Source organism: Colletes latitarsis, chromosome 8 (assembly GCF_051014445.1).
Source record: "Colletes latitarsis isolate SP2378_abdomen chromosome 8, iyColLati1, whole genome shotgun sequence".
Classification (NCBI taxonomy): Eukaryota; Metazoa; Arthropoda; class Insecta; order Hymenoptera; family Colletidae; genus Colletes; species Colletes latitarsis.
In genome coordinates this window covers 26,787,955-26,814,709 of record NC_135141.1, presented here as the reverse complement: position 1 = coordinate 26,814,709, position 26,755 = coordinate 26,787,955, and the positions used below count along the sequence as shown (strand labels likewise).

Below are 26,755 nucleotides of genomic sequence, written 5' to 3'. Positions count from 1 at the left end.
GTATAATATAATTTGAAATTAAAAATTAAGAATATAACTTATCAGTGATGGAATAAGAAAATAAAATGCGTGGTAGGTGGCACCCCCAAGTGGACATTAAGGAAAACGTTCCACGACTATACTACAATCGCACAGTTTCATCGGGCATTCGGTGACTCGAAGTCGTTCGGTAAGTCATGACGTTCTCGTGTTGTGTCTTTACGTTTCGTAAACACGAGAGAACGTGTTAGTGTTCACGCGCGATTTAAATAGTCTGTGATACAAAAGTGTCTAATGTCGGAACATTGTTCGTAATAAATACATTGCAATTGACATGCGACATGCAACCGTAAGCATGCTCGATGCACTGCAATGCAATTGCAACATTAACGTTAAGTGTACTCATCTGCCCGTTATAAGAACGAAACGTTGACCGTGCGAATTGTGCTACACGTGCACGTTGAACATGTCTATGAAGGTAAATCCCTTTTTCTATTCAAATCTGATCGTACGCAATCATATATGTTATTTTTTATATTGACACCATTTTAAATTAAATATTACAAATCACTCTTCCGAATGTAATTCAAATTAGACAAAAGGACCCGCTTTGTGGTAACCCGAAGTACTACTTTAATCATATTAATACATTGTGCAGGAAGACTCGCTTCGCACTTGGATTATCGGTTTCTAGAAACTAAATTTTATATTAATTAAACGTGACGTGGTATAGATATCGTGCTCAAAATATTTATAATCAATTATGGAATTCACATTTTCGAAAAGGTTGCGATTCTTAAAACGACAGTCTTTCTGTCCTCGGAACGGTTGTTGACGTGTGTATGGGCGCCAATGTATGCGTACGCGGAAAGTAATTAACGAAAAGTTGTGTTTATCGAAAACGGTTACGTTACGTTCGTCGTGTGCATAGAAAACTTAAAACTAGGTGATATAAGGAAAATATAATAGAGAACTGATGTCATACATAAACATAGCGATAAATTTTCGAACACTTTACTCTGTTGATCAAATGATTAACGATAATTACATTGTGACTCACCTTGATACTCGTCGGCAAGATTTGCAAAATCCCAATGCGATTTGAAATATACTTCCTTCGTCTTCGAAAGATGTTGCAATCTAAATGTGAAATCGATTATGGGTATGTATTTCATGAAATTGTTTTGTTTGAGCCTATCCGAATTACGATGTGTTAGCGTATTAATTATTGCAATTAGCGTAAGTGGACAAAAAATTGTAGTGAAAGGCGCGATCCTCACTTTTACACCATGCCAGTTTACCCACTTTGTGTGAGAGACAAAGATAGTGTAACTATAGATTTGCGTTTTCTGTCTTTCAAATACAAGGGGCGGAGCGAGGCAGTCAAACCAAATAATGTAGTGGGGATAACTGTGCTCAGTAACCTTGAATAACCAATATTTTCTACGCTGAATATAGTTAACACACTACGGACGGATCACGAGATATCTCGTGTTTTTATTCAATTTAATCACCGTTCAAAGACTGATCATAAGATGTGTTGTTAGCAAGTAATATTGATTAGTCTATAATAAGTGAGAGAAACAAACATTTTCTGCATGCATACACATTGAGCACAGATTGAAAAATTTAATTTCAGTTATATATGATAAAATTCAATATGCATATTGAATGGAACTTTTCTTTTTCTTGTATATTCTATATGAGAAGTATATTATACATATAAGGCTACACTACTTTGACTTTTATATAAATTTAATATTTATAATTGTTTATCCAAGTCTTGTAAATATGGATACTCATGAACAGAATGACAAAATTACAGAAATATTTGCAGACAATTTATCTGATATTCCAAGTGAGGATGAAGATGTGAAAGATTTAGATATCTGTGAGAATGATTTTGATTCAGAGTATTCACAAAGTGATAGTGAGATTGTTAAATCTGAAAAGAAACATAAAGTAGTAATTTCAAGTATCTTTAAGTCGAATAAAGTTGAAGATTTTTCTCATGAACTTGCTAATGATTTGGCATTTTCATGTGAAGATGATAGCTGGTCAACAGTGGACATTTTACCAAACTTGGAAGAGTTCAAAGGTAATTGGGGGGTCACAGTTATACCATCTGAGCCTAATAGTATCAATGCAGTAACAAATATTATTTTTGGTGATGATTTATTTGCAATGTTTTGTAACCAATTGTTTGTATATCATAATCAAACATCAGGAAAGCACAAAGTGATAAATAAAATATTAAAATGGTCTATGGTTACTCCAACAGAAATGAGAACATTTTTAGGCCTCATATTACTAATGGGACATACAAGAAAAGACAATTGGAAGGAATATTGGTCTACAGATCCTCTTCTAGCTGTTCCAATATTTCCACAAACAATGAGTAGAAATCGATTTCAACAAATTTGGACATTTTGGCATTTTAATGATAATGAAAAGATGGACAAATTTTCGTCCAGGCTCTTCAAAATTCAACCAGTTTTGGAATATTTTGTCAACAAATTTAAAACAGTATACAAGCCAAAGCAACAATTATCATTAGAGGAGGGTATACTTACATGGAAGGGACGTTTAAAATTTCGAACATACAACCCCTGTAAAATTATGAAATATGGTTTACTTGTGAGAATGGTACGTGAAAGTAATACAGGTTACATCTGTAACATGGAAATTTACAGTGATGAAAGAAAAAATTTAAACGAAACCATTCTATCTTTACTTGGTCCAAATCTAGAATTGTGGCATCATGTATATCAGAATAATTGTTGTGAGAGTGTTTCAATTGCAAGCACTTTATTAGAACATAAAACAAGAGTGTGTGGTATAATCAGATTAAATAGTGAATTACCACAGGCTCTACAAGATGCAGTATCTACTTTAAAAAAAGGTGAAATAGTATTTCGAAGAAAAGGTGATATACTAGTGTTAGTCTGGAAAGATACAAGAGAAGTAAAAATGATATCAACCATCCATGATGCTTCATTTTGTAGTACAGGAAGAAAAAACAGGGATAGTGGAGAAGAAATAATAAAGCCAGTGTGTGTTGTACAGTATAATGCATATATGAAAAACATTGATCTTGCTGACCAATATTTTTCATACTGTAGTATACTCAGGAAGTCAGCAAAATGGACAAAAAATGTAGTACTTTATTTAATAAATTCTGGCCTTTTCAATTCATTCAGAATATTTCAAACACTGAATCCTCAGAGTAAAATAAAATATAAGCAGTTCCTTCTTGTTGTGGCAAGAGACTGGATTACACCTAAAGGGACAGAAGATTTAGTAGATCTAGAAAGTAATGTTTCTGGTCCATCAAATGTTAGCAATAAGAAGCCTCCATGTAAAGATCATCCACAGAGATTGTCAGGTAACATGAAGCAACATATTCCTGTGAAAATTCCATCTTCAGAAAAAAAGAAATTCCCTACCAAGGTTTGCAGAGTATGTGTTACTCATGGAAAAAGAAGCGAAACACGCTATATCTGCAAGTTTTGTGCTGTTCCCCTTCATATTGGAGAGTGCTTTACAAAATACCATACTTTAAAAAAATATTAATATGTAAAAAATATTTGTATATACGTGAGATTGTATTTTAATACGTAGCTACTAAGAATAAGTGTAATCATTTTTATATTAAAATTAATGTTTAGTACGTAAATGTTTTCTTGAATGCGCGCAAATGATAATTCATTTAAAATCATTTGGGGTATGAAAATACCCACTGAGCGCGGATAGCGGCAAATTCTTTTATATAAAATCACAGATTCTCGAGACCATAAATTGTAAACGGTCGATTGAGATCGAACGAGATTTTTTTATACAAATCGATCGTCGTATTTGTCGCGCGTCGACCTACAAACACGCATTGCTAGAACAAACTAGTAGAACGTTAGATCGATTTCCGACGTTCGGTTTATCTAAGGAATAAAAAGAAAATATCGACGCCGTACGAGAGTCAAAGAACTCATTTATCTCAAGGTTTGTAAAGTTTTAATTTGAGATCGCTAAAGGAGAAGAAATTCGGAATAACTACAGCTTCAATTTTCTAATTTTATCGATTCACATTCTAATCGTGATTTCAGGTGTATCGCGATTAGCGTGGCACGCGCAATGGATTAAGCAGCTTCAATTACATAGTTCCGTTGATAGGTACTCATGCCAAGCTCGACGTTCGAAAGGTGCTCTGTGTTCTAAAAATATTTTAAAAGTTCGAGTCGCGTGAGAAGCGGAGAAATTGTGAAATCGCGCATAGTTTCACAAAAACGATTTCAGTTACAGTCGAACGAGTTCAGTTCATCCACCTTCCTTGATGATGATTGCTTAATCGATATACAACTGACAGATGGTAGCGAGTGCGTTTCTCGCGAGCGGTAAAAGTGCAAACAGAAGTAGAGAATAGAACCCAACGTTCATCCCTCGTATTTTATTCATGGGTGTAGGAGCATAATATGAAAGTTGACCTATAGACACTTTTAAAAGCAAATTCCAAACTTTGAGAAACGGCTACTTGCAAGTTACGCGTCAGTTTTATCGAGGTTTCCGTATAAATTATAACAAACTTGCTGCAGCAGGATAAGAAACGCTTGGTGTGTTCAGAAAAATAAAAATCTATGTGGGGTACAAAAAATCAAATAAGGTGATCAAGCTTACTTTCTACTTAACTACAATGTATTTTATGATAGACAGGAAAATTCTATAAAACTCTTATAGGAACTTATGTAGGCTACCGTTTCGCTTGAAAGAATAATGATATTATAAGTATTTAACGACTGTAAATTACGATCATTATTATTTAATACCGTAAACTACCGAGTTATTGAGCAATTGATCGAACTGGGACAAATATTTTTATTTTTAGTATGCTGTGTAAATTTCCCAACGATGCAATGTGACGATAACGTTATTAGGAAATTGATAGATGTCGCAGATCAATATCGATTTGAATTTTCGTTTTTTCGAAACAATATGTAAGAGTGAGTTTACGACGTCCCTCGGAGTGAGGGAAATAGCCTCGAGCGACCGAAATGTTTGGCGCCGACCTAGTTTCGATAACTCCGTCATCCCTGCGTATCCTTGCCCGATCGTTCGACGATCGTTGTTTCCGCACGCGACAACGAGTTTCCTTTTTATCTTTGCTCTGTTCTCATTTCAGAAAGAGTCTCCTTGGGACGTGGAATTGCACCTGGCAGCTGCCCGCGGCGACGCGAAGCGTCTTCGGATTCTGTTGGACTCTGGACGCGTTCACGTGGACTGCAAAGACAAGGTACAATAGCCCCTCGTTAAAACGTTCGAACTCGGATCCGCTCGGGACGTTTAAACGAGGCACCGCAGCGAATTTGTTCCTGGAATCGATCTTCTTCACTTTTCTCAGTCTTAGCAAAATACTTTGCTAGAAAATTAAGAAACTCGTCTGCAAATAAGTAGACAAATATTGCAGGGGATGATTGGATGCGTTTTATCGAGGGGCAGACGCGACGTTTTAACGAGGACAGTCGTTCGTTGTCGCCCACACGTCGCTACGGGCGTCTCGCGTGTAACCCTTCGAACAACGAAGAACAATTCACGAGGCGCCGGTCTCTCGTTGGGTCGGTCGGGCTCATTATGCAAACGACGCGGCGTTAAAAGGAGCGAGCAGCTCGTGCAACGACGCTCCTTGTCGCGAAAGTGGTTTATTAGATCACGCGCGGATACGCGATGCTCCACTTTGGCGACGCCGATGGACTCGCGACCGACACGTTCGAAGGGAATTTGGAATTCGATCAAGCTTTACGATCTCCCGGTTATTTTCGGACCCGAGGACTCCTCGAATAACGTCTCTTCTGTAATTCGCAAACGATGACTCTGATCAACGAGGTCGTTGAAGACCCCGTCACGGAGTTACGTCAATTGAGGGAACCTTCCCAACAATTGGCTCGTTACCACGACGAATCACGGGGCTCGGAGGGTTTGGCAAAATATGAAACGCGATGAGGAGGCTCCCGGACGCATTAGAAGAGATCGAGCGAATTACGCGACAGATTTACGAGGCTTAATTGCCCGTTCAGCGATGCTCGTTGCGAAACTCGGACCGTTTAGATCAATTAGAAAGTAATGCATCGCATAGTTCTCATCGTGGATACCCTACCGAGCCGCGATTGCGTCTGATTGCAGCTCTGTCACAATGTGATCGATGAAAATCTTGTGGCATCATATCGAAACTGGGTGAAATTTGAAACGAAACCCATCTCTGGCTTGAGATTAAAGTGGAATGTTTTGGTACGGATAGCAACAATGCCGAGAAAGGTTGTACGTGCCAGTAATTATGAAAGTAGAGTTGAACTTTGTTGTAGCCATTACTCGTTAAAGTTGTTTGGTACGCTGAAAATAAATAATGGGTCACAGGTCAATGGTGGTCGTAGGTCTAAACATTTTGTAAGTCAACTTAGAAAGTATATATTTTAATATGACGATAACGTCTACTCGATCTCTGGAAAAGCACCAAACTATTTCAGTTCGATACAGCAGGGCTAAAGGTTGGAAATGGACAATGTGTATTTTATCCAACCCTGGCTCGAGTTCGGCAGTTGTGACGAAATCGATTCGCGTCAGTTTCACCAGCAGGTCGTTGACCCTTCTTTTTCTTTTCAGGATGGAACGACTCCTTTAATATTGGCCGCCGCCGAAGGCCACATTGAGGCAGTCACCGAATTGCTGCAACAAGGGGCGGATCCTAATGCCAGAAGGCTGGTAAGTCCTGACCGCGCGTAGCCGAGCCATGAATGAACTCGGAATGAATGAATCTCGCTTAGCAGGCGCGTGTCCGCGTCCTCGCAACCCCGTTACCCACTCAGCGGAAATAGTCTTCCTGGCGACCGAAACTTGCAGATTTAGCTGATTTATCCTTCCGTAATGCAGTTTCAAGCGTTTCTCCAGACGCTCAACTTCCTTATTGACTCTAGGAAGTCAATAAATCTCTCCTGACGTCCGACCTCGCGTACCTCTGCATTACTTATTTTGTTCCCTTGAACCATGCAAGCCGTTTCTAAATAGAACGGTCAAACTGTGTCATTCTATTCTACGAGTAAAACCTTTTTTGTTTGGTAATAAGAACGAAGAAGACCTTCGGCATATATAAATTTAATATTCAATCGTTTTAAAGGTACACGAATTGTGCCAAGCTATCTAATATGTATTCTTATTGTGTATACGTAAGTAATAAGTATAATAGCTGATAACGTTTACGTGTTTATCTTAAAGATCTTTATCCCAGAGATACCGAGTATTATTAGCGTCCGATAACGAGCTTTGCAAATTACGCTCACGTCGATCGTAATCTCGCGCACAGAAAAAGCAGCACGTCGTCTTTTCTGGTCTCGCGACTTTTTCGAAAATAGAAACTCACGAGGCTCTTTCGTCCGGCCACAAAGGGCCTGGGCGAGTAAGAGAGAGTCCACCGAGACGCAAAAAGCTCGCTCGCAGCACCAAACACCAGGAAGCCGTCGAGTGGCCCTTTTTAAGTGGCTCCAGCGAGGATTTATCGTCGAGCCCACGTCTTCTTGGTGTCCCGCGCCATCGAGAATTACGGTATTGTATGCAAATACGACCGTCGCGACTTTGGGGGACGGAACACATCCGGCTAGCCTTCGATTAAAGGAAAAACGATAGCGCGATTTGTTAAATTAAGTCATCATCGGTTTCCTGTTACTCGACTCTAATTCTATCAAGGTTCGATCATTCGGTGTCGCATTCCGTTAGAATTAGGATTAAATTCCACGAGATTGAAACGCGACGTGTCTTCTCGCCTTTCTTTCGCCTTTTTGTTAAGATGGTACCGGTATGCAAATGAGTCGGGATGTAGGAGTCGCGAAAGGAAAAAAAAAGGCGAGGCCGGAGAACGGCGTTTCCGGTTTCTGAGATTGAATCGAAGCGACGAACACCGTCGACAAAAGAGAACGAATTACGCGAACGCGCGTCCAAATCGCTCGTCGACCTATTGCACAACTGATGCGTTCACAGAGTTCTAGAATTATTTTCACTACTCGTATGTGAAATTACTGATGACGAAATGCTCCCGTTACGACCATACCATTATCCAACGATCTTAATAAATTCCTAATGCGAGTTTTAATGCATTCGCAGTCGCTGACGTAATTTTACTTCGCTCATTTCCACGAGCTGTGGAGGCTATTAACGCCAGTACTGTGACTTTTCATATACGGAAGCTGAGGAAGTGGTTTTCTGGATCGATCACTGCTGAAAATAAACGTTAACGAGCAGACGAGATAAAGAATTCATAAGGGAGAACCGCAATTAACCGCGAATCGTTCTGTTTATATTCGCCAGTCAGCGATCAGGACTTTTATCGTTAAAAGATCAAGGAACTAAGATCTTCTAGATTCACTATCGATTAACTTCTTACAGGTTGCAATTCGATCGAGACTGGGTTGTTAGAGTAAATGGTGGAGATAAGAAATCTCTTGCTACTCGCGAGGGGTCATTGTACTATGTAAAAATCCTAGGAACTCGAGGCACATTTATTTCCGGTATTCCAAGAATATGAAAATACGCGCATGGCAGGATTTTACGTGTTCTCTTGTAGGTAAATGATAAGCAGATAATGTTCTCATAATCTTTTATGTAATTCTTCGATGCGTTCCAACAAACATAACAAATTGTATACACAGTAGTTGCTGGTCAAATACGTATGCGTATATTTATTAGTTTCTCCTTCTACTTATTTTCTACAAAATATATTTCTTTTTCTTTCTGTTCCAAAATGAACATCCAAATTCTCACCGACGATGTCCTCGTCAACAAAAGGAGGTCGAAACGTTTATATTCAAACAGATACCTCTGTCAGACCACATTCATTCTTATTTTGAATAATTCATCACTGTTCATACGATACGTTTCGTAGCTGCCTATTTGCAACTTACTCTCGCAACGATCAGCGACCTATTTTCACAAATATCTTCATTGTTCGTTTTTAATTCCAGATGTCTTTTTTCTCTCCAAATCACGACGAATCCCGACCAGACGCGTCCCAAAGTGAAACCCGTAGGACTAATTAGAAGAAAATCTCGATGCTCGTTGAGCTTAAGGCGTTGCTGGCTTAGCTCTCGCGAAGTCGCATCCCGGCCCTAATTGATTCACGTCGGTCAATTAGCCACGCTCGTTCTACAGTTTCTAAAAACCGCGGCCTGGTTACGTTCGACGAATATTTCGCCTCGTAAATGGCCTTACGTGCCGACGTACAAAACGAACGCGCGCGCGAGCATGATTCAAGGTTGCTGAAGCGAAACACCGCGTTTGTGCGCGGGTTCGCGTGTTTCCAGGGCGTTTTAACGGCGACGTCTGCCGTAATATGCAACCACCGGTTTGCAACAACTCACGCGGAGCATCGGGGATCGTTTGTAAAACCGTACGATCGACTTAAACGCGCCGCAGCAAATTGCCCTCGGTATCGGCTCGAAAATCGTGCGTGGGCGTTCGTGACACACTGATCCCTCGTGTTTGACCTCGTTCGGGAACTGACTTTCGATCGACCAAAATGGTCTTTACAGTCGTCGGGTTTGCTATTCCCTGGATTGCATCGTGTTTCACGAACTTTACCATGGAAAACCGTTCGTCGACGACTCTAGTTTGCTCGCTGACGTTTTTTAATATTTTCAGATCCCTCGAAACGCGAAAACGCGTTGTATCGTATAAACGCGCGCGCGTTGAAGTAGCGGCGAGCTGGAAAGCAGATTGCGGCAGGAAGTAACGAGTTCATTATAAATCGCCGATGCCCGCCATCCATCGAAGCATCCTCTACGCTGAACGACGTGCATTAATTGGTACGGTCGTACGGGGCAGTGGACGGTAGAAGTGGTTAACAGCGAACTAGTAAATCGAATCAGGCGTAAAGAATAGCGTTCGTGTGCAATATTATTACGTTAAATGTTAAGAAGTACGAATGTATAATCGACTTGGTAATCTCTCGAATTTGAAGCGAAATCGTCGCGTTAAGAGACACCAGATCTCCTTCGAGAACTGGTCCCTCGACCAGCAGCACGCTTCATCGCGTCCACGTAGAAGGCGGACGGGAAAAAATGCGTGACCGCGACGCGACTTTTGCCGTGACTAGATGGACAGGTTGATCGCCGTTATAGAATTTCTGCGGTTTGTAATGGATAGGTATTATGTCCCTCGACTCGACACGGTTCGAAGAGCACCGGGACTCCGTCGAACGTGTAGCACGACGGAGGATTGATTGCATTGGCGATCTCTGGCTGGCCAAAAGCGAGTAACGTCCGACAAAGGGAAGGAACGTAGACCTGTGTACGGCTAGAGTCGAACGACGAACGGTATAGGACTGTTTTTGGTCGATGATCGCCGATGCTTCGAGGCAAGAACAACGTCAGTGAAAGTGCACGTATACCTGCTGAACGAACAGGTCCAGTATGCATCGCCCTGGACTGTTCCTTTCGGGGATATTCGTGACACGCATCGGCACTTTCTCTCCTTTGCCGATGAATTCCTATTCAAACTTGGAAGCTTAATTATGCTTATTTATTTCGGGGATGCATCGAGAATTTATATCGCTGGGTGGTCGCTGGCTACCATATTCATATGTATCAGTGGTGGCCAAGCCTTGCCAAACCTTCAGAGACTCTTAGAATAGTATTTCATACATAGGGTAAATGTACCAATTACCGCAGTAGTGCGTTATGATATTTATATAGGAGCCATAGTTTGGCTGCAATTGATATATGCGAAGGTTTATTACGATACCTGGCCTTCTATTAGCATGTTGTTTCTTCTAATGATATTGGCGTTGCGTCACAGTCGTGACAAAACCGTTCGTGTTGTAAATTACCATCGTGAGAGCTAGTTCAGAGTTGAACAGTGCAGAGACGATGATGAATAAAACGTGACGTTTCAGCACTCGCTTTGTATACATATTTATAACTCGAGACTAAGAACCTAATAGCTATATGTACGATCACGTGATATTCTTTCTTCTTCTTTATAGTTTTGTCAACCGTTTGTTGGTGATTGATAAATTGCCAAGTGGAATGTTCCTTTACCTCGACGAGAATAGGGAGTTAACCGATGAAACGTCAATTTTACATATTCATTAGACGATATTGCAACGGTTCTCCTAAGACGAGGACACCTCTGCCCTATTATAACGGACTCTGCGTCGCGACAAGGCGACAGGATGTCGCTCTCGCTGTCAATTTCCTGCAGAGTATTACCGTCATGGCAGAAACTGTCCCCGAGATACAATTGCAATAACACAGAGCAAATATGAAAGGTATGACAGGCGGCAATAAAATTTGAAATTCATGGCCGATTCGAACCAGTCTCGCGTGTACACGCGGAACTTGCGGAGAATGTAACATTTAAATGCCGAATGCGCGCCGCTAATTATTCGGTGGCTAGACGTGTTTGACATTTGAGATAATCAATCGATGCCCCGATGGGAGTTTTCGAGCGTTTCTGACTTTCTACATTCGATAAAGCCGTTCGAAAAGAAACCCTGAATGTACAGGGTGTTCAGCCACCCCTGGGAAAAATTTCAATGGGAGATTCTAGAGGCCAAAATAAGACGAAAATCAAGAATACCAATTTGTTGATGGAGGCTTCGTTAAAAAGTTATTAACAATTAAATTCAAAAATTTCAAATCGTTCTGGAAAAATTATTTTCGGTTGCGGGGGTCAATTACAATCATTTTTGGTGAATAGACATACCCCCGAAATCTTGCGCATTTTCGAGAAAAAAATTCAGTACGGACGGAACTTTAAACGTTAATAACTTTTTAATGAAGCCTCCATCAACAAATTGGAATTCTTGATTTTCGTCTTACTTTGGTCTCTAGAATCTCCCACCAAAATTTTTCTCAGAAGTGGCCGAACACCCTATATGATAAAATGTATAGTGCACATTGAATACTTCGTGAAAGCAATCAAGATTATTGGAGCATTTCTTAGAAACATGTATATTTTCAAAGAGGACACACTGTCGGTGTTGGACTCTGATCGCTGTTTTCTGCCAACTCCAATTCTGTGACACGGTGACCTCCCTTAAGATCACTCACCCTCCAGGGCGCCACTCAGACACCCTGTAATCTCTATTTCTCAACAATCTTGCTCTTACTCGAGACCTTAGAAGTACTCTCCTGTTCCTCCAGCGGATCAAAGTATTTCATTGTCTCTTTCACGGCATCTATTTTCAGCCGACACCGTTCTCTCCGTTCCCCGATAATCATCGTCCAATGTACTTTCTTTGGAAATTGTCGCGGCCCCCCCCCCCCTTTCTGTCGGTGCCTTTCAAGCATTTCAAAGTCGAAGAGCGTTCTTGTTCGACGGTTGGCGCTTCTCTCCTAGAAATAAAAATGCAGATATTGATCTCGCGCTCGGTTGGAAACCGAGCAACAGACGCGAACACCGAGTTATTTTCGAATAATAAAATATACAGGCTGCTCGGATGAAGAACAGACGCAGCAGGAACACCTGTTCCTGAATACTGTGTTAACGCCTTTGCCTTCTCTAGTATAATTTTAAATCGTTTTTTAAAAAGAGATTTATTTAATCGCTCATAAATTTTTTAGTAAAGGGGATTGGCCACTCAACGACTTCTTTTTTCGTGCTCCCGTTTAAACTTTACTGCTTTAGCTCAAAGAAACGACAAAGTAGAACCAGTCTCCTGCTTCGTGAAACGCTTCATCTTGCGTTTTTCCCCCCGGGTCATAAAATTGTAAAGTGTCTTCCACCGAAAACGTAAGCACTTTTATCGCTTTGCATTTTTAGACCGGCACCACGGCGCTTTTCTTTGCCGCCCAGGAGGGCTACATGGACATCGCCAGCCTACTATTGGAGCACGGTTCCGTGGTAGACTCCTGCAGCATAGTAAGTTTCTAGAGAAACCAAAAACCGCTTAACGAAGCGTGAAAAGGAAACTCGACGGTTTCTGGTGCGATTGCAGGACGGCGGTACCCCACTTTTCGTCGCGTGCCAGTGCGGTCACCTGGACGTGGTGGAAGGCTTAATCGAGAGAGGCGCCAACCCGAACGCTCACATGAAGGTAAAGCTCGCTCGAGTATTCGCTAGAAATTAGCGAAAACCTCGATTAACGAAGAGTGAATGACAAAAGAGTAAATGTAAATTCAAAGAGTGAATTTAATCTTATCGGGGCCTGAAGTTAATCACTGCAAGATAGTATAGAACAAAAGTTATATAGAATAACGAATAAAAAGATCTAACTGCTTCTAACGCACGCTGTAGACTGTTGAAAGAGCACCCTTCAAGAGACAGGAAGAAATTTCTATAAACACATCGCCGAGATACTAATAGTGCTAACACCTCGAACAAAAGAACACTTTAACAACAACAAAATTCCCAAATAACACCTTCCTCTGATTATCAAGGAGAATAACTCCTTAACCAGCATCGCCGACTGACCGATCCCTGCATGTTAACCAGAACTATTGGCCGTTAGATGGAACCATTTTTAAAATCCGATTTTTAAGTGGACTCTGAACCATATAAAAGTCAAGCATGTTGTACCGCAAACGTTTAGAAGATTCACAAGAAGAAAAATTGTATAAAAGCAACAATTGATTAAACAGGATGGTGCCACGGCGTTGTTCATAGCCGCTCAAAATGGCCACGTGCGCATCTTGGAGGTCCTCCTGGAGCACGGAGCAAAGACGGACGCGGTGCGAACCGACGGCGCCACGCCTTTATGGATAGGAGCACAAATGGGACACGATCACGTCGTGAGGAGGCTTTTGAAAGCTGGTGCGAAGGTCGATGCCACCAGACACGTAAGTCTCGCGAATGATCGGAGAACTGGCAGGAATCTGGATTCCGTTATCGAGGCGGCCAGGAGAACGATCGGTCGATTCAGAGTGTCCTGGATGCGTTCAGCGCTAATTGTTGTTGCACCTTCTTTTATAGGATGGAGCGACACCGCTTTTTAAAGCGGCCCATAAAGGCCATACCGCTGTCGTTGGTGAGCTGCTCAAGTATCGTCCATCGCTCGGTATTCTTCCAGTGAGTAAAAATATCTTTTACGCTGGAATCGTATGTTTTAATTAGAGAACTGAGAAGAATTCATCAGTGAATTACACCTCAACTAGGATTCCTTTATATAGTGTCGGTGAAATATAGGATTTTCCCTGTAACGTTTGTGTTAAATAGTGCTTTATTCAAGTAGTACTTTTCAAGAATTAGGCGTTTCCCAGACTTCTGCGAGACGGAGCACGTTTGAGCGTCGAAGGCCGTTGAATTCAGTACACTTCTTTTATACACCGTCGAAACAAACTCTATTAGCTACTTAAGGCCATGGAGAGTTTATCCCCACCATACCGTTTGATTAACCCATCGCGGAATCTGTTTCCTGAATAAAGTCAAGTTGTAACAATAGAAGTTTTGCAGAGATGTACCGAAGAATTCTGGAATCGAAAGTTCATCGATCAAGATGGGAAACAATGTCATTTAATGAATTACATAACATTGTTTCAGAACGGTGAAAGCGCGCTACACGCAGCAGCTTTAACAGGACAAATGACTGTTGCAAGGCAACTGGTAGGTGCAGGAGCGGACCCTCTACTTGTGAATCAAGAAGGTGTTACGCCTCTTCAACTGGCTGTTAGGCACTCGCAAACGCAGGTCGCCAATTATCTGAAGGATAAAGTTAGAACACGAACGGGAACGTCTTAGCAAAGTTCACGTTTTTTATCCGCCCAGTAAAGTAAAAATTAATATACAAAATAACAGAAGAAAAACTATAAACCTGTGAGGGAGAGATCAGTATTTCTAAAGAGAATATAATATATATGTATATATATATATATTATATATATATACACATGTTACACGTTGGATGTACTATATTAGACACTTTATACGTAAAGTGATCGAGTAAGTGCAATCTTATTGTATTCCGTAGCGTTACAAGATTGAAATGTAAACGGGATTTTAAACAGCTTCGTGCATTCTATAATGTAAAATACATTTTAATGCATTCTCTTGTTGTACATATTTTACCATGAACTTTCAAAACACTTTTACTGTCGGTGTAGTGTGTTATACATCCCGTAGAATTGTTTTTACAATAGAACTATATATTTTGTTAGCATTGAACTCGTCGTTACATAAAAATCTTCAACGTTGACGGATATAATATATACCTTCGAATAATGCAATCGTTTTGTTCTAATTGAGAATTGTATAAGACTGATTGATTTGCCTTGGAGAATACAAAATTGAATAATTTTGTAGTACAATATCTATTTCTTCCTGTTGATTTATATACTGTAAAGTTAACGCAGTACGCACAGTTAAAATGTAAGAATTTAACAAAGAAAAAATTAACCGCTTAACGTTCTTTTTTTTTTGTTGATTAAATTTACAATTAAGTTTATTAAATTTAAATGCCCAATTGAACGTGAGTTCGCAAAAAAATGCAATATGTATGTATCAGAATATACTTGGGTTAGAGCATTAAGCGGTTAAGTTTTAAACTTATGCTGTAAGATGATACTAAGATGTTTTATTTGGATATAACGTTATGAAATATTTTATAATTGTTTGTTTGGTGTTACTTTACAATGTAATAAATACATATACTGTTTTCCCAAGGTGTTAATGTTTATTTACATTTGCAGTATTGAAATAACAAGTACTTATTCAGAGGGTTTAAAATTATATAAAACATATACTCAGTATATGTAATGTTATACATAAATATCGAACATTTTTACTTTGTATGATATCACAGATTAGGTAAAGTTTCTGCTATACATATTAATACAAAAATTATAATCAAGTTTGAAGTGTTAATTACAAGCATTTTCTTAATTCTATACAAAATAGTTTATTTGTTATATATTAAATATTATTTTTTATTATATACAAACAAGGTCATTGACCATTTTTTCTCTTTAATTAAAGCAAAAAATTTCAATATTTTCAACAATCTAATTTTTTTATTCATACTAATAAGCTAAGGTATACTTTTGCTCTAAATTCATTTGCATAAATAAGCATGTGTACATATTAATATTTCCATAAAAAAGAACTTGTATCAAGACGTATGTACAAAGGTTCGAAATCTGTATCATCCTAAAAAAACGAGTCACTGTGATAAAGAAAAAGAATATTACCGCTGTAACAAAAAAAAAAGCTGAAAGTACAAGGCAAAGGTGCATAATTCATGTCAAAGTCATCCTTGTACCCCATCTGCTAAGTGTCTGTTTCCTATTTCATTTTAAATGCAAAGCATCTTCTAGTTAAGGTAATACAGTTTAGCTGAGAAGTGTGTCAAACAGTTCAGTACAGAGACTAACCACAAATTTTGAACTAGTTTTCACAAATGAACATAATTAATTATAAATTAGAATGCCTATGTCTCGTTGGATTTTATCAATTATCTTTGTTACACTGATAAGATAGATAATAAAACACACATCTTATGTGTCGGATTCATAGAATTATCAGTTACACGCTGATTCTCAAGCAATACTCATCATGGTCCGCGATCGAATGTCGGAGTTACGCGCTGTTAGTATTTTATCACTCAGTACAATTAAGAGTTAAATTGGATAAAATTACACGTGAAAACGTTATTCACATTAATGATACAAACTATAGAATATATCGCAACAAATGTTGAAACATAAAGAACTTCATTTTGAAAAGCTAATATACTCTTTATGTTCTCTAAATATTATTTTCAGTGCTTAGTTTTCTAATGAAATACAGATGTGCATGTAATATTTATATCTACTTATATTTAGGGTCAAACGGGTAGCACTACATTTGGTAAAGGATTTTTACAAGATGTACACATCAACATATCTCAAAATAGAAAATTGAAGGAAGTGTTGGATGAAGTATGTATTCATACACATATGTACATAGTTAAGTCACCATTCAAATATCACAGACTTTAAAATTGGCAGTAGACATATAAATAATATTAATACAGGTTGAAGAAGTTCGTGCATTAATACATCTTATTGTTGAGAATACTTCTATTGTAAAGGATTTACATAATAATGTTCTGTCACACACAAATAAAGGTAAGAACAAAGTATCAAATGTTTTCCATATTTCATAATTAATAATTCTCGTTTTTCAGATATACAAAAAGAATTGGAAAGTCGTACATATACTATTTCACAAACATCATTTCGCGTTCAACGAAAATTACGAGGTATGTAAACTTTTTCTTTCTATTCCTATAAATTGCACCATAAAGAAAAATAAAGGAACAAAAATACTTTGCCTTACCTATCCTAATCAGACTCACTATCATCTTGAATTTGGGACTTGTTTATATCTACTGTTTCATGTTCAAAATTGTTCAATTTTTTTGCATTTTGAAAGAAAGTAGAAAGTTTTCTAGCCTTTGAAACATGGTCCACTAATGTATCACTAATGTGAAAATCAAAACAACTGGATGACTTAGGTGTACTTGTGCTTGGACCAGGTTGTGAGGGTGAAGGTAGTTGTAAAATTGGTGTTGAAGATATAGGATGCCAACTGTCTAAAGAACTAGTTGGTGAAAGTGAAGGATAAACATTTGTAGATGTACTTTTTGAGGTTGGCAATTGAGAAATTGAAATACGTTGTAGCTGAACTGCAGGATATATGTCGTGTGTTTCTAAATCTGAATTCTTGGTTAATCTAATCTGATTACTTATTTCGATTGGTGAACTTTCTTCTTCATTAGAGTTCTCATCCTCACAACTGATATCTCCCACTTGCCTGAAATACGTTACAATTAGTAAATAATTAATAACATATTAAATAGTATTTTTACATACTTCTTGAACTGTTCCACTTCTTTTTCCAAATTTGGGTATTCATTCAATATATTCGACAACTGATCTTTGTTATATTCTGAATATGTTTTCACCAAAAGTCTTTTCACATCATTTTCCAATGGAGATTTCAAAACTGATAATTTTTGTCTTAGTTTTATTAATAAAGGTAATAAAACTTCTAAACCATGTTTTTTTATTCCTTCAATAATAATGGTTATTGCATTAGCAGCTGGTGTCATTGTTTGAACTGTAGATTCTTCAGATTCTTGTTGATCATCTTCTCCATGTTTGTGAAAAGATGATAATCGTAAACGATCATTACCAATTACATATAATGCATCCCTTAAAACACATGCTCCTTCTTCTTTTTTAATATCAACAGAATCAACGCAAGTTCCGCCAAATATTTGACTAGTTATTTTTACAAGTAACTTTATCTTTCCTGGAGGATCTAAGTGATCCAACATAAAGTCATAAATTGTTCGTCGTTTATCTTCATTTTTTTTCCCAGAAAGTGTTAATGCTCTTCTTTCCTTTTCACGCATTTTTTGATGGTAAATTTTATGCTGGGATTGATAATTGTTATAGTGATATATACTTTGTAAAAATTGTTGTGATATTAACGTTTTATTCTTTGTTAAAAGCCTCTCTTTTATTAAGAAAATTGTTAATTCACGAATCATATTGTCTGAATCTGACAACATTGTCAACATATGAAAAAAGAATGGACCCTTAATTTTTACATAATCTTCAAGAAGAAGCTGGATGAATATCACCATGATAGCTTCTCGAACTTGTGGACTTGAATCCTTCATACTGACACACATATCTGGCAAATAAGGTTCAACCAATGCGGTAAATCTAATGCAAATATCAGCTAAAGCCTTTGCAGTGTTTATTTTAACAGCAATTTCAGTAGCTGAATTTAGATTTATTTCCTGTCTCATTAATCTACCAAATATTGGTACTACTTCTTTTGCAATCTCACGATCCCGCACTGCTTGCTGACCAAGAATAATTACAGCTGATGCTCGTAACTCTTGTATTTCTTTTATTGCTTCTGGTAGAACTTCCCATTCTAGAAGTACCCCTTGTAAAATTCGTAATGTTAATGGTGAAATTTTGTAAGTACACAATAGTGTAGAATGTCCTAGAGTAAACATAGCTTTTAAATAGTTAGGTGCAGCTTCTATAGCCAAGTTTTCATTTTTAAAAATTTTCGTAATTTCTATTTCTGAAATCTTTATTAAATTCAACATATTTGATTCCAGTAAATTATTATCCCTGGGATTTAAATACTGTATTATATTATGTATGATGTCCAAACAAATACTAATCAAACCAAAGTTGATTTTAAATTCCTGTATACATTTGTAAAGGTAAACATGAAGACATTCCAAAACATCATTATCCAAGGACTTCCATGAATATTTTAACACTTGCAGAACTAAACTTGTATAAAAATCATTCTCTTCAAAAATTTCCTTGTAATTTGAAATGTATTTATTCATGTTTGGCAACTTGATATTTTCAGCCAGTGCAGCTAAAAAAATCCATGCTCCTATATTATTGTTTGTTCCAATATGAGACTGTATGTTTTTTACTACAGAATTAGTAATAATACCAGCCTTAACCCATAAGTTGCAAGCTTTGGATAAATGTTTTCGCATTTTCATATTAGTTAATGTATTTAGAATATTCCATGGTAAAGTACTTCTTGTGGTATCAGAACACATAGAAGGATCTACTATTCCGTTTAATAATAATTCCTGTAAATATTCTAGTACTTTTTCTTGTACTTTAATTTCTATATCAAATATTTGTGGTACAACAGTTTTTGTCCATTCATCCAGAAGTTGAGAATTATCTGGGAATTGTTGTAAAATTTGAGATAAAACTTGTACAGCAAATCGTCGTACCGTTAGTGTTGGGTCTCGACACCGGCGACTAATTACAGGTATTATTTCATTCATCAATGTTGGAAACATTAGAATTAAATTTCTATAAATCTGCAACGTACTTCGTCGTATCATTGCTCTTTCATCCTCTATTCGTTCAATCAGCATGTTTATTAAAACATTTGAACCAGGTAATACATCAATGTCTTTGGATAGGGCATCCTTTATTTCGTCGAACGAAAGGAATTTCTTATTTGGATCAGACTCTTTAAACATAGTTTGTAGTATTGCTTTGTCTACTTCATTGTTGGATTCTGTAAACTCGGCGATTATTGCCATGGCTTTTCCTCTCACCATACTTGAACAATCCATGCATCTACTTAATACAATTGCAAGGAATATTTTTTTTGCTTGAATCTTTAGATTTTCATTCATATTGCAATCCATCAAAAAGGATTCAATTAATAGCTTTCCAATGATCTCTTGAGCAAATATTCTGAATGGTATTTTATTATGATGTGATAATAGTATTACATTTTTAAAGGCTTCTAGTATAATATTTTGTTTACATATTCCAAAGAGTTTTATCAATACACTAGCTTGCTTTTGACGAGCTTCAAGTCTGTCTGGATAATTCAGCATTAAGTGCTGTATTAATATTATAATAGCAGTTTTTGCATCTTTCTCATATGTCTCTAATAAAACTTTTAAAAAGTTTAGAGTACATTCACGTACAGTTGTGGTAAATTTTACTTGTGTGTCCATATGACTACATAATAAACGAGGTAATACATATTTTGCTATAATTGTTATAGTAACTTTAACAGCTCCATGCTTATTATCACATAATTCTTCCAAAGCCAAATAAGCATTTTTTGTCAATGAAATTTCTGTAGTACCTTTTTGTCTAATATTACATTGAAAATCTACACAATCATTTTCTACTTTTGTAACTTCAAGCAATCCATGAATAGTAATATCTAATGATTGTGCATGATTCTTAAACCAAAATGATTTTATCATCATAGTAAAGCTACAAATGATAATATTTAAATTTTGCATTAGAGTTTTTTTTTCACTGGGTGAGAGAATATTATCATTTATTGGTTCATCACTAATATTAAAATCATCTAAATTCACTGCCTTGTTACGTTTTTTGTTGGGTGGTTGTAATAGCTCACAGTTTACTCTCAGTGTTTCAATGGCTCTTTGATACAAGTTTGGATGAAATACATTAAATGCATTGCTACCAGGAACAGCCAAAAGTATGATATATAAATTAGTTGCATACAGACATGATTGCCTTGAGTCTCTCTCAGCTTCTTTAGCCTGGCCACTTTTTATTATGTAACCCAATATAGGTAGAAGAGCATGCACCTTAATATCCATAGAAATTAATTTGCTCCAAGATATATCAGAATAATGTTCTGAGTCATTTTGACTGACACCCTTAGCTAGCCAGGTTTTTACAACTATACAAGACTCATGTAAAAGCAGTCTCATGCCTTCACTCTCCAAAAACATGAGGTACTCATCAGGTGGTTCTTTGAAAAACATAAATTCTGCATCCCAAATGGATTGAATCCAGTCTTCACTTAGATCACTCAATTTAAAATTGTCAAATATTTTTAGAGATTCCATGGTAACAACTGTATTCGATTTAAATCATTTTAAAACGAAACTACAATTATTATCACATTTCTTTAAATATCTTGCAAATATAAACATAACCTTAACTTATCACGCGATAAAGAAAATTTATAGTCTCAGGTTATCATTTTCTGAGCGCGTATCGATAACAAATTTGTAATTCGATTATGATGTACATCAACAGAAAACTTTATTGAACATTTACTGAGGAACATCTCGCTCAAAATATAAAAAGTTTTACAAGGGACTCTGGCGTCCATTCGAAAGCGGGAAACTATTCAACCAATTAAATTCGTTGCAAAGTGCAACGTAAACTTAGCACACAACTCCCACACATTGTACATTTTTTCTAAATATGATCAGAAACTAGTGCATATATAATTTATGTATCATACAAATAATCGGTATCCTGAATAATTAATCGAGAGTATTTCATAATTGGATCATATTATGCAAAAAATATTTTAATTAACATTAGCTTATATTTTACGCGGGCAAAATCTTTTATAAAAGTATATGTATTAGGTCACGTGAGATTAAAGAAATCGTTACTAACTATAACTTTAAAAAGAATTAATAATTTTTCATTATACGAGTTTTTCAATTACTTAAAATTTTACTTTATTTTGCATAAACTATTTAAACATTTTTATATATTTTTATAGAAATGGGAAAGGAAATTGCTGCCATTGATGATTTAACATTATCAAGTGCAAGAAATGGGCCCGTACATATTCGAATTAAAGCGTTACAATATACATCGATGTTACGATTGTTTTCAGAAGTTATGGAAGAGTACAATACGTCTATGTTAAGATATCACGAAAAATGCCGTTTACTTTTACAACAACAAAAACTGTTAAGTATGTTTTCATAAAAAGTTTGAAATTATTTTCCGTTAATTGTAATGAAACTCCATGTTATTCCATTACTTACTTTTTTAGTCAGGAAGCATATCACAAGAGAAGAACTGGAAAAGCTACTTGACTCCCACGAAAATAGTTTATTTGTTGATAATGTAAGTATTCAGAATGTAGATATCTCTGAATTACTATTTTGTTTATAAACATAAACAGACTTAAACCTTTTAACGATTAGATTCTAGAAGATAGCAGAATTGCAAGACAACAGTTATCAGATATACAAAGCAGACACAATGACATAGTAAAATTGGAAAAATCTATTACAGAAGTTAGGGATATGTTTACTGAAATGGCATTTCTTATTGAAAAACAGGTAAGTGCCAAAGAATAAATGGAACTATAGTAAGTATAGCAATGAACCCCTCCGTTTACGCGATTTATTCATTTCAAACTCTTCGTAAATATTGCGTAAATCGAGAACTCGCTGTATTAAAAATACATCCGTTTGGACTTCAATTTCTTTTTGTACAGGGAGAACAATTAAATAGCGTGGAATATTTTGCTGGTAAAACTGCAGATAATGTTGATAATGGTCGTACTGATCTTAAGAAAGCAGAAAAAAGGAGTCACAGACACAGAAAGGTATTCGTAATTCAAAAAATAAATATATATTTAGAAAAATAACTACACTAATACAGAATATTTTTCCAGAGGAAAATGAAGTTTGGTATTATAATCAGTATAATAATAATTATTCTTCTTTTATTGGTAGTCGTCCTTTTGTAAAAAAAAGAAACAGAAATTGGTATAAAAGTGAAAAATTTATTATATGAACAGTGACATTCAGTATCTTTAAAAAAATTTTATCACTAACATTATCAATAACATATCAATATATGTATAATACTTACAATATATATAACAATTACAAAGTTATTCTTATAAAAAATAATTCAAAACAGAGTAAGATCATTTATTTTTTTTTATATACATAATTTTCAAAATATTTTAGAATACCTTTAGCACTAGGCCTAAGATTATATTCATTGGTAGTGCATGCAAAAAATAACTCAAGTACTTTTTCATATTCTTTTCCTAGATTAATGGCAGGTAATGGAGGGCGTGTACCTATAATTATTAATGTATTGTATTTGATTTACTAATTTTTAAAGATGGCTTTAGATATATGTTATTCATGTACTTACCATATTTAGCATGGGTCATTTTTTTAAGAAAATCAATGCTCTCATCTTTATTGTCATTTCCACTAGTTTCCAAATCAAGTGTTGTTTCCATTTCTGACATTGATTCCTTGAATGAATCATCATCATCTGTTTCTATATTTCCTACATGAGGTGGAGACAAAGCTATCATTTCCCAAACCACAAGGCCATATGACCAAATATCAGCTTTATTTGTAACTGGACCATCCTCTGAGAAATAAAATTTTATTATTTTCTGTTATAATTATTGGTACACATGAATTCTAAAAGATGACTTGCCAAATATTATTTCAGGTGCACTCCAACATTCTGTTCCTATATATAAAAAATCTCCTTTTGAAGTATCTATTTCTAAAGATTTTGTAAGTGGTACAGACACACCAAAGTCACAAAGTTTAACTATGCTGTAATCCTCAGACAGTAACACATTATAACTTTTTATATCTCCATGTAAAATATGAGCAGTGTGATGTAAATATTCTAATCCTTTTACAATTTCATATGCAATTTTTAAAATGTCTTTAGCTGGAAACTGATCATCACCAACCTCAAGTTTCTCCTCTATTCTATCACCTGAAAAAATCATAATTTATTTGCTTTTCTAAGCGTCTAATTAAAATAAAATAATAGACATATATTAAGTACAATTTTATCATATAACATATTTTCTTATACCTAAAGAAGTGTCCAATTTTTCCATTGCCAAACATGGTTCACCGTTTGCGACTTCGGTGAACGCCCGAAAACCGACAATGTTTGGATGATCCAATTTACGAAGTATTTCTGCTTCAAATCGAATACGTTCGTTATATTTTCTATCTACAACTTTGTGATTTCTTTTCTTTATTGCCCATGGCGATCGAGCGAAACCAACCCTTGGCGATCGTTCCAAGCTAAATACAGCAACACCTGACAATGTATTTGGGCATTAAAATAATAGAGCATTACATAGAGCATTAACAAATTAAAATAATTGCACTTATTTACCACATCCATAACCTATTTGTTCTAGAAACGGTGAGGCTGGTATTTTAATAGGAGTTTGCAATTCTGGATTATCTTGCACTCTACTCCTATACTTTTTCGTCGTCGGTGTTCTAAATTCAGTCATTATATTACTACTAGAAATAATAATATTTGATTTAAATTCAAGGCGTCTCGTAACACATTCGATCACGCTCACTATACTCAGCCCGTTACTTTTGAATTTTCTTAATCAGACGCTCAAGTATTGCCAACTTAAAGTACTGCTGTAAACGACAGTCAAGCAAGTCTTCTTGCAATCAAATTGTTTTTAATAGAAATCGAATTTTCCGTCCATATTCATGGATAAATTAAGATAAGTAACTTCAAGTTACTGTTATTCGTTACAAGTAAAGAGGGTAGAATAACATCACCAATCTGTATTTAATAAGATGATTTAATTACAAAATACAGTTTTTTATAATTAGAATTGTATTGCACGCATCTGTGTACACATTTATTTACACTTCAACTTGACTATAAAACTATGTGATTCAACCATTTTATTCAGACTATTAATAGAACATAAATATTTTTTTTCGAGTTGTTTACTTGTTTTGTTTTTTTTTCGTCTGCAAAGGGTAATGGTATACCGTATCTAAAGGTGAAGGCTAAAAAGGAAGTAAATTTCTGCATTATATACATACAGTTAAGAGTGCATGGGATACTGAGAAATATACCTCTCTACATGTAAATGCATGTTCATACTTCCAAGGGAATACGAACTATCTGTTCCATTTTTAGTACACGTTCAGTACATCAAAAAAAGAACTTTGTATTTTCTTTTTACTAAACATTTTATTATCATTGATGAGGTTCGATAATTAATTTAACTCAACCTTCGTTAATAAGATATTATTTACATGTATTTAATCTTCGTATCTACAATATCCACACATTTTCGATCCTCTTTATCGGTCGATTGTGCGGTGTCTTTCTCCGACCGATGATAAATACACATTTTAAAACGATCGTTTTATTTTCGTTTTGTTTGATTTATTGAACAAACTTCTTTAGTTTCGTAGGTTCCTTGTTGATAAGATTCTGGTCAGTCTCTTGAATCCCTTCTCTGGAATAGATTCTGTTGGAATTCGGTCCATGGTCTTTGCGTTCGCATTGCTCATGGATAAAGAATTCGAAGAATTATCAGATCCTTTGGTCATCTCTTTTCTCGATTTTTCGTTAAGCTTTGAAGCACGACTTCGAACAACGCGTTTAACATCCCCAGCGTCTTCCGGGTATGATAAATTTCTGATCGACGTATCGTCTCGTTGTAACGCATCAAGTTTGCTCACTGAGCTTGCATTTTCGATGATCGCTCGAGTGGATACTTCATCGAGCGTAAGAGGCGTCTCTAATGATGTTTTCCGCTCGAAGAGATCGCTTATTTTTTCAGACGAGCTTTTGGGTATCGATGGAAACCCGTAATTCACGTTAGAATGATAACCTTTGTTTAAGATCACTCTTTCAGCGATCGTAGGGTCGATACTACGCACGAGACTTTCCTTCCCTTGTTTCTTTGAATCTCTAATTTGAAACGAAACTGGTTGTCTCGGAGATGTTCTATGACTTTCAAAGCTTGTTGCTCGATCAATCAGTACTTGGTTGAACGATTCTTCTTGGTCATCTTGCGTAAACACTTCCGGTGTTACAAATTGGTCTCTTTGTCTTATAATAGGCTCTTCGTGTTTCACACTTTTTTGTTCGTGGTGAACATACTGTAGCGGATATGAAAAACTACTGTCATTCAATGACAGTACAGGTATATTCGAGGATTCTTCTAGCGGAAGGACGTTGGATTGCAATGTCATCTCGCTTGAATCTACTTCTAGGTCCATTCCATCATTTTCCTCCAGTTTGTTCTCTTGATCTTGCAGGGATCCACCCGTATCTACGGATTCTATCGGTTTCGACACTATTGAGCAACATCTTACTAAATCTTCGCTTTCACAAGGCAATATTAACACCTGACTGATGTTGTAACGGATTTCAGACGTATTTAGACACTCGCTGGGAGGACGACAAGGACAGGAATCAACCGTCGTCAGGATCCTCGACGCGATGCAGATGTTGATGAATTCCACGAACCTGAACAAGAATAAACGATTAATTAGAAACGAACTTTCGATGTCACTATCAGGAATATTAAACCTCGACTATTACCAGAAGATGCGTCCTATCGTATTCGGTTTCATGATCACTCATTTACTGGGATCAGCCAGCGCGAATTGTTTCAAAATTAAGAGGCAACCAGCAGTTTCACTTTGAATTTATAGCAGTCGACCCCACTTAAAATTTGATAT

At 36.5% G+C, this 26,755-nt stretch overlaps 4 protein-coding genes across 5 annotated transcripts; 2 read left to right on the top strand and 2 right to left on the bottom strand.

Annotated features, from left to right (window-relative positions):
- The first annotated feature begins 138 nt into the window (after positions 1–138).
- On the top strand, positions 139–15,600 carry LOC143345114 (uncharacterized). The gene is made up of 8 exons (XM_076771927.1): positions 139–457; positions 5,150–5,260; positions 6,625–6,723; positions 12,772–12,870; positions 12,947–13,045; positions 13,590–13,787; positions 13,921–14,016; positions 14,488–15,600. The coding sequence occupies exons 1-8, from the start codon at positions 446–448 to the stop codon at positions 14,683–14,685; spliced, it is 912 nt and encodes a 303-aa protein (XP_076628042.1). The 5' UTR covers positions 139–445; the 3' UTR covers positions 14,686–15,600.
- Positions 15,601–15,956: 356 nt separating this feature from the next.
- Positions 15,957–26,751, top strand: LOC143344426 (syntaxin-1A). Of its 2 annotated transcripts, none has more exons than XM_076770473.1 (9): positions 15,957–16,527; positions 16,764–16,859; positions 16,955–17,048; positions 17,108–17,182; positions 22,009–22,206; positions 22,288–22,361; positions 22,442–22,579; positions 22,738–22,848; positions 26,446–26,751. In XM_076770473.1, exons 1-9 carry the CDS (start codon positions 16,495–16,497, stop codon positions 26,524–26,526), a joined length of 900 nt encoding a protein of 299 aa, XP_076626588.1. In that variant the 5' UTR covers positions 15,957–16,494; the 3' UTR covers positions 26,527–26,751. The 2 variants fall into 2 exon arrangements, with proteins under 2 accessions (XP_076626588.1, XP_076626589.1); XM_076770474.1 differs by lacking the exon at positions 26,446–26,751 and adding an exon at positions 22,918–23,099.
- On the bottom strand, positions 16,487–21,612 carry LOC143344423 (condensin-2 complex subunit D3-L). Its single transcript, XM_076770467.1, has 2 exons — positions 17,796–21,612; positions 16,487–17,736 (listed from the first exon to the last, which is right to left on the bottom strand). Exons 1-2 carry the CDS (start codon positions 21,332–21,334, stop codon positions 17,265–17,267), a joined length of 4,011 nt encoding a protein of 1,336 aa, XP_076626582.1. The 5' UTR covers positions 21,335–21,612; the 3' UTR covers positions 16,487–17,264.
- On the bottom strand, positions 23,125–24,629 carry LOC143344425 (lymphokine-activated killer T-cell-originated protein kinase). The gene is made up of 5 exons (XM_076770472.1): positions 24,417–24,629; positions 24,105–24,338; positions 23,709–24,002; positions 23,412–23,639; positions 23,125–23,334 (listed from the first exon to the last, which is right to left on the bottom strand). The coding sequence occupies exons 1-5, from the start codon at positions 24,538–24,540 to the stop codon at positions 23,180–23,182; spliced, it is 1,035 nt and encodes a 344-aa protein (XP_076626587.1). The 5' UTR covers positions 24,541–24,629; the 3' UTR covers positions 23,125–23,179.
- Positions 26,752–26,755: the final 4 nt, after the last annotated feature.